The sequence below is a fragment of the Macaca mulatta genome, chromosome X (assembly GCF_049350105.2).
Source record: "Macaca mulatta isolate MMU2019108-1 chromosome X, T2T-MMU8v2.0, whole genome shotgun sequence".
Taxonomy (NCBI): domain Eukaryota; kingdom Metazoa; phylum Chordata; class Mammalia; order Primates; family Cercopithecidae; genus Macaca; species Macaca mulatta.
The window spans coordinates 76990230-77003330 of NC_133426.1; the positions used below are offsets into that span (position 1 = coordinate 76990230).

Here is a 13101-nt window from a genome sequence, read left to right on the forward strand (position 1 = left end):
TCTTTATTCTCATGTTTTTTGGATGAGGTATTTTGTCTTGGTGGTCTTTACATATACTTTGGCCTATAGGAGCCAAAGACTCTGTTAATCTTTCATTTGAATATGCTATATGAAATTCCTTTTAGATATAGAGAAGGTCCTATTTGAGGCTTTTACCCTGATCTGCTGGGTGATCCGGAATAGGTGAGAAGGCAAGATCCTGTGAATACTTTTTCTTAGTTTGATGTGAGATCAAGGCATTTTTCATTCCAGTCATTTTAGACCAGGTATTTTTTTGTTTGTTTGTTTTGTTTTTGTTTTTGAGATGGAGTCTCACTCTGTCACCCAGGCTGGAGTGCAGCGGCACGATCTCAGCTCACTGCAACTTCCGCCTCCTAAATTCAAGCGATTCTTGTGCCTCAGCCTCCTGAGTAGCTGGGATTCCAGGTGCCTGCCACCACGCCTGGCTAATTTTTGTATTTTTAATAGAGACGGGCTTTCACCGTGTTGGCCAGGCTGGTCTTGAACTCCTCACCTCCAGTGATCCACCTGCCTCGGCCTCCCAAATTGCTGGAATTACAGGAGTGAGCCACTGCACCCAGCGTCATTTCTAAATTTGATAGACAGGATGTTATTTTGTAACTTTTGCCTTTTATATCTTCATTTGAGTCGTTTGTAGTCTATACTACATGCAGAATAAATATCTTCTGTTGCTACCACTTGTTTCCTGTCTCTACAATATTTTCCTGTCTATAATCAAATAGAACCAAATAAACAATACAGGTTGAGAAACTGAGCACCTCTCAGCTTTCCAAATTAATAAAAAATGTCATTTTTAATTTTTGACAATTTTCCTGTCATTAGGGAGGTAGATGGATTTGCAAGCAGAGGCTTAGAGGAGAGATGGACTGGGAAGCTTGGGTGTGTGTCCAGTTCGCAATAGTGAACCTTGTAGTTTCAGTCCCCTTTGATGCTTTATTGGGCTGTTAAGTATATCTTGAAACCTCTGACATGTTAGTGTTTTGCAGAAGTGGTTCATGGTTTTGTTGGTCAGTTTTTAGCATGTTTGGGCATGTGAAAGGAGAAAGTTTGTATTCTTTTTTTTCTCCCATTTGTTCCTGAGGAGCCAAAATTTGAGAATTACAGAGTCCAGATTTGTCCTGTCAGACCTCTATATCCAGTTGGCACATTCAATAAATGTTGACTTAACAGGAGTGCAGATCGCCACACTAAACCTTGAGAAGGAAGCAAAAACCACATCAAGGAGCTTATATTTTAGTAAACGACATCACCACTAATTCTGAGCACTAGAGTTTACAAGGGTGAGGTAGTGGAGGGTCTGGAAACTATGTTGGATGGAGAATGGTTAAGGAAATAACAACAGTTAACCTGGAGAAGATGTAACTTTTTGAGGACATTCTTGAGATCATTCTGCATTATGGCTGATATCCCACCTTTTCCATGTCTCCCAGAAAAAAACTCAGCTTCTTTGCCTTTGATCCTTTCTCACTCTACATCCAATCAGATGTCAAAATTTTCTCCCTTCAAGCTCCAATATATTTCTTTTTTGTCTTTCTCCACTTTTGAAGGATCCAACATATTTCTTTTTTTTTTTTTTTTTTTTTTTTTTGAGACGGAGTCTCGCTCTGTCGCCCAGGCTGGAGTGCAGTGGTGCGATATCGGCTCACTGCAAGCTCCACCTCCCGGGTTCACGCCATTCTCCCGCCTCAGCCTCCGAGTAGCTGGGACTACAGGCGCCCGCCACCACGCCCGGCTAGTTTTTTGTATTTTTAGTAGAGACGGGGTTTCATCATGTTAGCCAGGATGGTCTCGATCTCCTGACCTCGTGATCCACCCGCCTCGGCCTCCCAAAGTGCTGGGATTACAGGCTTGAGCCACCGCGCCCGGCCCCAACATATTTCTTGATTCCTGTCTCTTCTGTCTTCATTGCTCTTATACAATGTCAGGCCTTTATAATTATTGTCTGTAGTAGTAGAGTAGCTTCCTGTTCTCTGTTATCTCTCTCTCTCTGTCCTCCATTCTATATTACACCCCCAGAATAATTTTCCCTCAAACCTAGTTCTAATTGTATTACTTTCCTGTTTAAACACTTAAACGCAGTTCCCATTCCCTAGTAAGAAAAGCCCTATCTCAAGCACTTATAATCTGGCCTGCAACCTACCATTACTTCCCCTTCCCCTGTTTGCACTCTGCCATCTACTCCCATTTTATTCAGTAGTCTTGTTCCAGGCTTTTCCAACTCTTTGACCTTCTTTAAACTATTCCTTCACACTGTTTTGAAGGAAAGAACCCATCATGTTTTATGCTGTTTTAGACACGAAAATTAGGACCAGCTGGCAGAAGGGATGGCGCTGAACCAAAAAATTTTCTCGGCTGGGTACAGTGGCTCACGCCTATAATCCCAACACTTTGGGAGGCTGAGGTTGGTGGATCACTTGAGGTCAGGAGTTCGAGACTAGCCTGGCCAACATGGTGAAACCCCGTCTCTACTAAAAATACAAAAAAATTAGTTGGATGTGGTGGTGGGCACCTGTAATCCCAGCTACTCGGGACACTGAGGCACAAGAATTCCTTGAACCTGGGAGGCAGACACTGCAGTGAGCCGAGATCGCACCACTGCACTCCAGCCTGGGTGACAGAACGAGACTCCTGTCTCAAAAAAGAAAAAAAAAGGAAAAGAAAAAAAAGAATTAGAGAGCTTCCCAGTATTGGACATGTTTGAGCAAAGGCTGAAGGGCTAGCTGGTTTGGATGCTGTAAAAGCAGGGGCTTCTTATACTAGGGGCTGTGGAGGATACACAAACAAAGAAAGCATGTGCTTCGTCGGTCAAGAAACTTAAATGTAGATATAAGACGCTGCACTTATTCTCTCCACAGTAGCCAAAGTGACACACATACCTGATCATGTCCTTCCTTTCCTTAAAATCATTCAATGGCTTCTTTGCATTGAGAAAGAATTTATCTTAGGATAAAAGCAAATAACCCGTCCGGGCACAGTGGCTCACGCCTGTAATCCCAACACTGTGGGAGGCTGAGGCGGGCAGATCACCTGAGGTCAAGAGTTTGAGACCAGCCTGGCCAACATGGTGAAACCCTGTCTCTACTAAAAATACAAATATTAGCTGGGAGTGGTGGCAGGCGCCTGTAATCCCAGCTACTCGGGAGGCTGAGGCAGGAGAATCGCTTGAACCTAGGAGGTGGAGGTTGCAGTGAGCTGAGATCATTCCACTGCACTCCAGCCTGGGTGACAAGAGCGAAACTCTGTCTCAAAAAAAAAAAAAAAAAAAAAGCTAATAACGTTACCATAGTCTACAAGGCCTTGTAATGATCTGACCCCTGCTTACCTCTTAGTCTTATCTCCTGCCAGTATCCCCTTACATTCCTGTGTTCCATACATTTTGTACCCTTACATAATGCTGTTCCTTCTGTCTGGAATGCTTTCTTCACCAGTGCCCTTTCCCTGGACTCAGCTTAAATGTCACTTCCTCAGGGAAACCTTTGTTGAACTCCACCCCCCTCCCACCGGTAGGTTAAGTCACCCTATTAGTCTCTCTCTTAGCATTTTCTTCATCACAATTATCACAATTGTAATGAAATAATTGTTTGTTTTGTAATTGTAATTTCTAGGGACTATTTTGATTACCATTATATTCTCAGCAGCTAGCACAATACCTGATACACAGTAGACATTCAGTAATTTTTTTTTTTTAGAGACAGCGTCTCACTCTGTCACCTAGGCTGGAGTCCAGAGGTGTGATCATAGCACACTGCAGCCTCAAACTCCTGACCTCAAGTGATCCTTCTACCTCAGCCTCTCAAGTAGCTAGGACTATAGGTGTGCACCACCATGCCCAGCTAATTTTTGAATTTTTTGTAGAATTGGGGTCTCATTATATTGCCCAGGCTGGTCTTGAACTCCTGGTTTCAAGCAATACTTCTACCTTGGCCTCCCAAAGCGTTGGGATTACAGGTGTAAGTCACTGTGCCCAAACTTAGAAAATATTTGAATAAATAAATGAATGAATAAAACTTCTTGAAATGAGGTAGGAAAGATGGTGAAGAATGTAAAGGTTGTTTAGTGTCAGGCAGGGGAGAAATATTTCAGGAGCAGGGAATAACAGGTAGAACTGAACAAGCTGTATTCAAGGGGTCCAGGCAGGCTAGCTCAAAAAGACCTGTGTAATTGAGATGTGGGCTAGATAGGCTGGGTGTGATGGGAGGATGGTTGTAGCAGTCCTTGAAAGATTAGTTGACATATTAAAAGTAAAATTCTTTAGTGCTCATTGAGTCATTATAGATACTTGGACGGGGGGCTACAAATTCAAGCTTTAGGAAAGCTTTTCAAATAAGAATCTAATCTGGATTTGAGTTTGTAAAGCCTTGGGGCAGGAGACCAGTTAGAGAGATATAGCAGTGGCCCAGAGAAGAGATAATAAAATAGTCAAGGGAAAATTAAGACATGAAAACAACAGTAAGGCAATGACAATTAAAGGTATAAAGAAATAGATTGAGGAAGCAATTAGGAAGAAACATCAGCAAAATTTGAGAAAACACTGGTTGTATGCAGGGAAAAAGGGGTGTCATTTAAAGTGTTTTTCTCCAAACAAAAAATCAATTTGTCCTCAAAGGTAAATTCTGCCTCCACTTCAGAAACAGAAAAAGTACTAGAAGCTTTGGAATAGTAGTTTATCCTCAGTCAGAAGGGTTTCAGAATGTTGGGGTTCAATTTGGTAGTGCTAATCAAAAATTTTAATTTGCGTATAATTTGACCCTGCAGTTTCACTTCTAGTAATCTGTGCAACAGAAATGCTCAAATATACAGTGCAGGCTGGGCACGGTGGCTCATGCCTGTAATCCTAGCACTTTGGGAGGCCGAGGCAGGTGGATCCCTTGAGGTCAGGAGTTCGAGACCAGCCTGGCAACATAGTGAGACTCCCATCTCTACAAAAAATAATATATATATAAAAAAAACCCCACAAATACACAATGCAGCATTGATTATAATATTAAGAATTGTAAACAACTTAAATGTGTATCAATTGGAATATGACTGAATAAATTACGGTCTGTCCATAGTATAGAATCCTATGCAGCTATTAAAATGAGGTCTGTATACTGACATGGATGGTTTTTTGTTTGTTTGCTTGCTTGTTTGAGACAGTCTTGCTCTGTCACCGAGGCTGGAGTGCAGTGGCGTGATCTCGGCTCACTGCAACCCTCGCCTCCTGGGTTCAAATGATTCTCCTGCTTCAACCTCATGAGTAGCTGGGACTACAGGCATGTGCTACCACACCTGGCTGATTTTTGTATTTTTGTAGAGACGGGGTTTCACTGTGTTGGTCACACTGGTCTTGAACTTCTGACCTCAGGTGAGCCACCATGCTTGGCCAACATGGATGGGTTTTCATGATGTGTGAGAAAATGAAAAAAGCTTGTGTGTGAATTGTGAGTACATGTATATAAACCATATATGCATAGAAGTAAGTCTGGAAGGACACATACTAAAAATACCAACAGTGGTATCTTCTGGGGAGTGGGATGGAGAAGTGATACAGAATTTTTAAAAAGTGTAAACTCAGCAGCTTTCTTTGCAGGCACATAAGACTGCGGCATCTTTAGGGCTTTCCTTTCCCGAAGGATTTGCAATTGTATTGCCAAATTTTATTTTTGAGAGCTTATCCACTCTCTGGCCCCATCTTCCTTTTGAGAGACACTGCAGGATCCAATTCTGTAAGTTAAGACCAGTAGCTCCAAACTTTATCAGAATCACATTGATGCTTGTTAAAATGCAGATTCCTGGGCCCCTGCTCAGTAGGTTCTGATTCTGTGTATCTGGGATGGGGCGCCAAATCCTGATCTTTTAGAGGCACCCCAGCTTGTCAGTGACTGGGGCAAAACCCTTCTTTGGTACTGACCTCTGATTGTGCCCCCTCCCACTTGTTTCTCTGTGATTAACTGGGAAAAGGGAAAGAGGGCGATGACTGTATGGATATCTTTGTGGGTCACAAACAGTTGGGTTCATCTGAATGGGAAAAAACAAAGAGCAGTTTAGTAGACTTGAGATTTTAGTATACTATTAAGTGTTGCTTCTTTGAAGTGGGCCCTCTGGGTTAGAGGCTGGTCAGGTGGGCTTCCTAGGCGGTGACTTTGGCCTAGGAAATGTCCTCCAGCATTGGCTGTGATGGCTGTGTTAGTGACAAATCAGAGGGAAGGAGGGAGCTTGGTGAGTCCTGAAGTCTTAGAACTGAGATGCTTTTTAAGGGAAGCTTTTGTCCTGGGAAAATGATACCTCTAATATTTAAGAGGAGGTAGTATCTAAGTCTATTCTAAACAGTTTTTTGTTAGAATGATTTTTCTTTGTTGTATACAAAGTCTGTTAATCAGCTGCCCATTGTGGGTTGTTAACATCTCAAAAGGGTGTTTAAAAATAATAAACCCCAATTGCTCCCAACTGTTAACCTTGGGAACAAAAGTAAATGTGAATGCTTCTTAACTACCCTTCTAAGCCCTCAGTGAAGCTGGCAGCCATCAGTTAAATAAACCATTAAGTTTATTAGTTTAAGAATAGAAGTGTCAACTTGGACACAGTTTTCTAATTTGCTCCTCATTTACCCAACAATCATTTATTCAAAGGCTGCTCTGCCTAGTAGACTTTAGATAAATCTACAAATAAAAGCCAGAGACTGATGGGGAGCTGGAACTCTAAGGGGATCATCCAAATGGAAAAAAAGTGAATAAAACACAATTTAATAAACTTGAAATTTTAGCAGCACATGTAAAAACAAAAAGTGTATGCCTTGAAGCAATAGCTTTGTTCTTTTTCTGTAGTCTATTTTAAGTGGGCCCTCTGGCCCAGAATTATCAGCCTTGGATTAGGAGCTTTGAGGAAATGGTGGTTTGGTGGTTGTTTTTTAAAGGATTTTTAAAGAAATGTAGTTACTAAGCAACCGCCATGACCTGCTGCTGAGTTGGAGTTCAGCGGGCAAGTCAATTCCAAAGAAGGGAATATATAAACAAGTTTCAAGAAGGGGAAAACATGGCTTAAAGATAGATTGGGTGTACTTTTTTGTTCACAGTTCAATGCATAGTTGTCTCTTTTATTTATCTTCCCCTAAGAAAGGGCTGCCTGGTCAGAAATCTTTGTCTCACGTGGTTCTGCCCATAGCCAGTGAACTCAGAGGAGGGCCAGAAAGGAACGAATGAGAAACAATCCCCACCCAGTGTAGAGGGCCAAGCCTTGGGGTGGGGCCAGCACCCAGGCGGTCTCCAGAGGTAGACTGGCCTGCTGCTGTGCTCTATGACAGTCCAGGGCTTCTGTGACAAATTGGTCATTACCCCTACCTTTAGGTTGGGGCACCTCATTGATATTGATGGGTTGCTATGTAACCCTCAGAACAGGAACATTGTCCAGCTGTTGTCTCTCTACCCACCGCCCCCCTGCAACATTTAATGGGTGAGTCAGTGACTTAACTGCTTCCTCCAGGATTTCAGGAACAGGAGTAGGTAATGAGGACAAATCACCATAACACCGGTGTGTGATGAATGAAAGAGCGCACGAATTTAACCAGTTGGTTAAATTGATACCACAATGAACAAAAGAAACTTTGTTGAGAGGAGGTTATTTGCCTGACTCCATTCCTTCCCCTTTAGGCTTTAGCATTTCCCCTTACACCCAGTTGAAGGTCAGTCCGTTTGCTTTGTCGAGGGAAGGGGAGTGTCAGGTGCCGGAACAGGTGTTTTGTTTTCTCCTGTAGAGTCATACGGACTAGGTGGGGATGCTTCTTGCCAGCCCTCTATGGTGCACGAAATTGCTTTTGTGGAATTTTTTCCTCTGGAAGTGTGTTTTTAAAAGCAGTTTCCCAACCTTCAACCCCTACTATAAATTTTGGCTTCCTTTAAAGTCAGCTTGTCATAGTGAAGTGTGCCTGTTTTCCAGTATTTCCACAGCCTGTGGCCTTAGATAATACCCCATTTTATGTGGCAATTATAGGCCTGGAAAATGTGTAATTGTGTGTTTGGTAAGTGTGAATATTGTATTTTAAATGTCCTTGGAGAATGTACAGCAAAGCAGCCCTATAAAAACCTTTCATAACAATTGTACAGCTAGAGTTCATTTTCTTGTATCAGGTTTTCTTAAATTGGGCATAAACCTGTATTACATTTCCAGAGTGATAAGGCTGTTTCTGGCTGTTGTGATGGTCTCACTGGGCTGTAAGGTTAGGGATGGACTTATGACCTCAATGCCTAGATGATTTTGGAGGTGAGAGGTGTCCGCCGACTTCTCGATTTGGGAGAATTTATGTTTTAGTGTATGTTACTGAAGCCAAAGAGGCTATTGGTTAAAAGGGAAATAACTCAGGAGAGCTTTAATTCTCCTCATATGGTTGTTACGGTTGTCAGGTTTGTTTGTTTTTACCTCTGTACTGGGTTCCAATATCACCCCCCTTCACCCCAGCCAAGAAGTCATCCTGAAAAAATTGTCTTCTTGCCTAACAATGATATAATGACCTCAGGTCCTTTCCAGCCCCTCTGCTCTGCATCTCAGGGCCATCTGTTCTCTGCAATCCGCTTTTTGGGAAAGTCTCCTTTCCCATCTGCTCTCCTTGGGCCTTAGTGTCGGCTCTAAAGATTTATAAAGGTTGCACTGGAACCTCTTTCCAGTTGTTATTTTTTTAAAGGATCAGTGAGATTTCTGAGGCAGGTAAGAGCTTTTTGCATTTGACCTGCCCAAATGCTACTCCCTTTTCAGGTGCATTCTTTCCTTCTGTTAGTCTGGGGCTGAAGGGAAGTCTGTCTTTCTGTGGTTAGGAGGAGGGACTTTGCTTATCAAAGCAAAGACAGAGTGGGCTGGCTCTGGCTGCTTTTAAGCCAAGGGGCCTTCTGGCTTTTTGGCTGCTGGCATGCAAGCTCAGGGGAGCTCCTTGAGTTCATTCTTTTCCTGTCTTTTCCCTTGTTTCCGCGACAGAATACAGTCGCTTTGAATCGAAGATACATGACTTGCGAGAACAAATGATGAACAGCAGCATGAGCTCTGGATCTGGGTCCCTCCGAACAAGTGAGAAGAGGTCCTTGTATGTCAGGTAAGTTGCCCTTCAGAGCACTAGCCCTTGTGCTGGACGAGGAGAGCTCCATGCCAACCCAGCCCTTCTTATTTAACTAGTGAGCTAGGGAGTATGTACTCCCAGTACTAAAATAACGATTCTCACTGTATGCTTAGGTTGTGTATTTTATGGTCAGTGTCTCCTCCCTTTTGTGAGCTGGCTTCTTCCTTTTAGCTCATGAATGACTCAGTATGGGAAAATTTCAGTTTGCTATAATTGTAAAAGACTGTTAGGTGATTGTTGCTAGTCAGCATTCAAATATCAGTCAAATGTTCAAAGTACTTTGCTTGCAATCTGTGCTTTGAGGGGAAACTTGCCACCCCCCCATTCCCTTCCATGTATGCAAGATAGACATCAGGATTTGTATCTGAGCATAGCAACTATCGCAGTGTTCTGGTACAGGGTCTGTTTTAAGAGACCAAAGAACTGACAGGTTGCTGCATTCTGGATGTTTTATTGTGATTCCATTCCCCCCTCACCACCCGCTGTACTGGTCTGCTGTATCTATGAATCATGGGATGTATAGTGTATGTGCCCTAGGAAGAGGGAGGGGGTGGAGGGAACAGACAGGTGGCATGGAGTATATTGCTGCTGAAAGCTATTCCAAGATATTTCCAAGGTTGAGCTTCTCTGACCCTTGAGGCATAGCATAATACTTTGTCAGGTCAAAGTACAAATCTCCTGGGGAGTTGGAGTGCCAAGCGAATATTGTGGACTCCTCATAGAATTAGGGATAGCTTCCTTCTTCCTGCTTTGGCTTCTTGGCAAAACTCCAAAATCTGGTGCCAAGTACATTGTATCTCTCCAAGGTTAAAGCCCTTAGCGAAAGGTGGTGGGGATTACTCTCCTGAGCCAGAAGTCGCTACAGTATTGTGTTTAATGCTTAGGTGTGGGGTCATATCAAACTCTTGGGCTGAACTTTTTCTAGTGGCCTCTGATACCTGGCCTGGAAGTTGCGCTTGCTAGTTGCTTGGCAACGTGACAACTGCTCTGTCCTTGGGGTGTGAGATGACAATAGCAAAGAGATGTCAATGCTAATTGCAATTTTTCTCATGGTGCTTGCTTTTCTTTTTCCCCAGTTGGTGGTCCCTGACTCTATGGCAGGGAGTGGAGCTGAGGGAGCCCATCTCTGAGCCTGAAGCCCACTAGAACCCTTCACAATCTTCTCTAATGTGAACCCTCAACTCCACCCCTTGTGTGTTGAAAGCATTTGCTATGCTTACCTCAAGCTGTGAAGGGAGGATGGTAGGAAGGCAGGACTAGTCACTGGTCATTTTTCCAGTCCCCTGGAAAAGAAAGTTTTGTTTTCTGTCACTAAAGCCCTTTTTCCCAGTCTGCAGCCTGGATACTGGGGTGCTGATGGGGAAAATCAGAAATGCACTGTTGACCCCCTAAAATAGGTAATGCTTATATGACTTGGTCAGGATTGTTCCGTTCCGTGCTTCCAGCCCCCGCAGATGTGGCACTCCAGTGTGCGTGGGAAGCTGCTCTTTAGGCAAGACAGTTTCTTTGGAGAGCTTTATTTTTAGATTTCCCCTCTCCGCCTATCCTGTGTTAGAGTTCTCTCTGCCTGGGCAGGGGGAATGGGGCATTGGCTCCCAATCTGGAGCACTCTTCCCTGGCCCAGGCAAGGGAATTCAAGGGGATACATTCAGCTTAACTCTGAGGCGAGGGTGGAGACCATGACTGTGTCTAGTGAATCAGTTTATATAATCTGCCCGTAACCTTCACTAGATAAATTGTCTGTATCCTCTGAGGAAAGTAGATGTGGTTAGGAAAATAGTAACCATTTGTGATCACTAGATTTAATCAGGGGACTTAGTGTCTTATGGCTAAACATTGAGCTGAGGCCCTTTGCTAAGCTAACCCCTTTATCGGAACCTGGCTTGCTGTCTTCCCTTTTGTTCCTGCTTTTGGCCTTTCACTCTACACTTGGTTCCTTTTCTTCAGCATGTAAACATATTTAAGCTTCTTCCATTCTTAAAAAGAAAAATATATCCCTTGATACCAATAGTCCCTTAAACTATTGTCTTGTATCCCTTTGCTTACTGCATTTGCCAAATTATTGGCCAGAAAACACTAGCTCCTCAAAATAATTAGTAATATTGTGTGAAAGATCAGTGGTTTAGTAAGTTGGGCAAATGCAGGCTTAAACAGAGGAAAATGGGGCTCTTGCCTGTGATTAATCTCCAGGAAGGACTGTACTAGGCAGTGTTTCCCCAAAGATAGAGCATGGGAGCCTTATTTGAGAAACCTATGTCAACATCCAGGTTGGGAAATGTTGGAGTACTTGCTCCTGCTTCATATCACCTCTCTTTAGCCCAAAAGGAAGCGTGCATCTGCTTTTCAATGTGGTAGTGTGGCTCTGAGCAGCTCTGAAAAGCTCCAGGGGAGCAGAAGCCTGACTGTCTGTCAGGGATCAGTGGGTGACTTCTTAGTCTTCAAATTTAGTGACTGGTTCGCTGGTTCTCTGACATTGTTCTGACCTCTTCACCACATTTGTTTCCATGAATTACCTGCTTTCTTCTTTAAAGGCTCCCTTTCTACCCTGCTTACTATTCCTTAATACTTTCATTAGTTCTGCCCCCCTAAATGGCAATGTCATTTATTTTCATAGCTTCAAATCCTGCCATATAAATGACATTCCTGATCTCTTTACTGAACTACAGACCTGCATATCAACTACTTGCTGGATATGTGCATAAATAAAACTGCCCTCTCAGTGCCTCAGACAAGCGGCATGTGCTTTCCTTATCTAAGTTAATTGCCTCACCCTATCATGTGGAAAAGGGATTAGATTTGTTCTGTCACCCAAGGCAGATCTCTGCTCAACATAAGGAAGGAAGAGCTAATGATTAAAACTGTCTGAAAATGGAATGGACTGCTTCCGGATATAGTAAATTCGATCTTTTGTCACTCAGGGTGTTACAGAAGAGGCTGGGAAACCATTTGCCTGGGTGTTGCAGAGGGGGTTGAAACTAAAGCAATAATCTGAACATGATCTGCTCAAAAGCTTTCACTAGTTCCTCAGTGTCTTCAGGATAAAGGGGAACAAACATTTAGGGAACACATTGTACATCAAGACCTTTGTTATTCTCTTTAAATGGCTTTTAATATCCCTTTAATAATCCTACAAAGTAGATATTATGATTCCCATTTTGCAGATGAGAAAACTGAGACTCCAGTTAGATAGCTAAGAAGTTCCAAAACTGGAACTTGAACCTGGCTGCTCTGACTATAAAGTGGTTCTTTCAGTGTTTCCCCAACTTCCTCATAGGATTCAGCTGGAATGCTAGTAAAAATACAGATTCCCAGGCTCCTTTTCCAGTGCTTTGGATTCACCAGGTTTGGGAAAATACGTGTGTGAGAGAGTGTGTGTGTGTGTGTGTGTGTGTGTGTGTGTGTGTGTGTGTGTGTGTTTTAAGACGCAGTCTTGCTCTGTCGCCCAGGCTGGAGTGCAGTGGTGCGATCTGGGCTCACTACAAGCTCTGCCTCCTGGGTTCACGCCATTCTCCTGCCTCAGCCTCCCGAGTAGCTGGGAATACAGGTGCCCGCCACCACACCCGGCTGATTTTTTGTATTTTTAGTAGAGACAGGGTTTCACCGTCTTAGCCAGGATGGTCTTGATCTCCTGACCTCATGATCCACCAGCCTCAGCCTCTCAAAGTGCTGGGACTACAGGCGTGAGTCACCGTGCCCGGCCCAGGAAAATACATGTTTTTAACAAGCAATCAAGGCTGGGTGTGGCAGCTCACACCAGTAATCCCAGCACTTTGGGAGGCCAAGCTGGGACTCCAGCTTGGGCCCAGAAGTTCGAGACCAGCCTGCACAACACAGTGAGCACCCCTCTTAAAAAGCAAAAATTTTTTAATTAGCCAGGTGTGGTGACATGTGTCTATAGTCCCAGCTACTCAAGGGGCTGAGGCAAGAGGATCACTTGAGCCCAGGAGGTTGAGACTTCAGTAAGCTGTCATCATGACGCTGTATTCCATCCTGGGTGA

At 43.5% G+C, this 13101-nt stretch overlaps 1 protein-coding gene across 16 annotated transcripts in view; it reads left to right on the forward strand.

The window, feature by feature from the left end:
- DLG3 (discs large MAGUK scaffold protein 3) overlaps window positions 1-13101 on the forward strand; it is a 58164-nt gene that overhangs the window by 23366 nt on the left and 21697 nt on the right. For 15 of the 16 annotated variants that reach the window (XM_001085782.5, XM_015127625.3, NM_001194912.2 and 12 more), the window contains 1 exon segment: window positions 8965-9079. In XM_001085782.5, coding sequence (XP_001085782.2) covers window positions 8965-9079 — 115 coding nt within the window. 16 annotated transcript variants of the gene reach the window in all.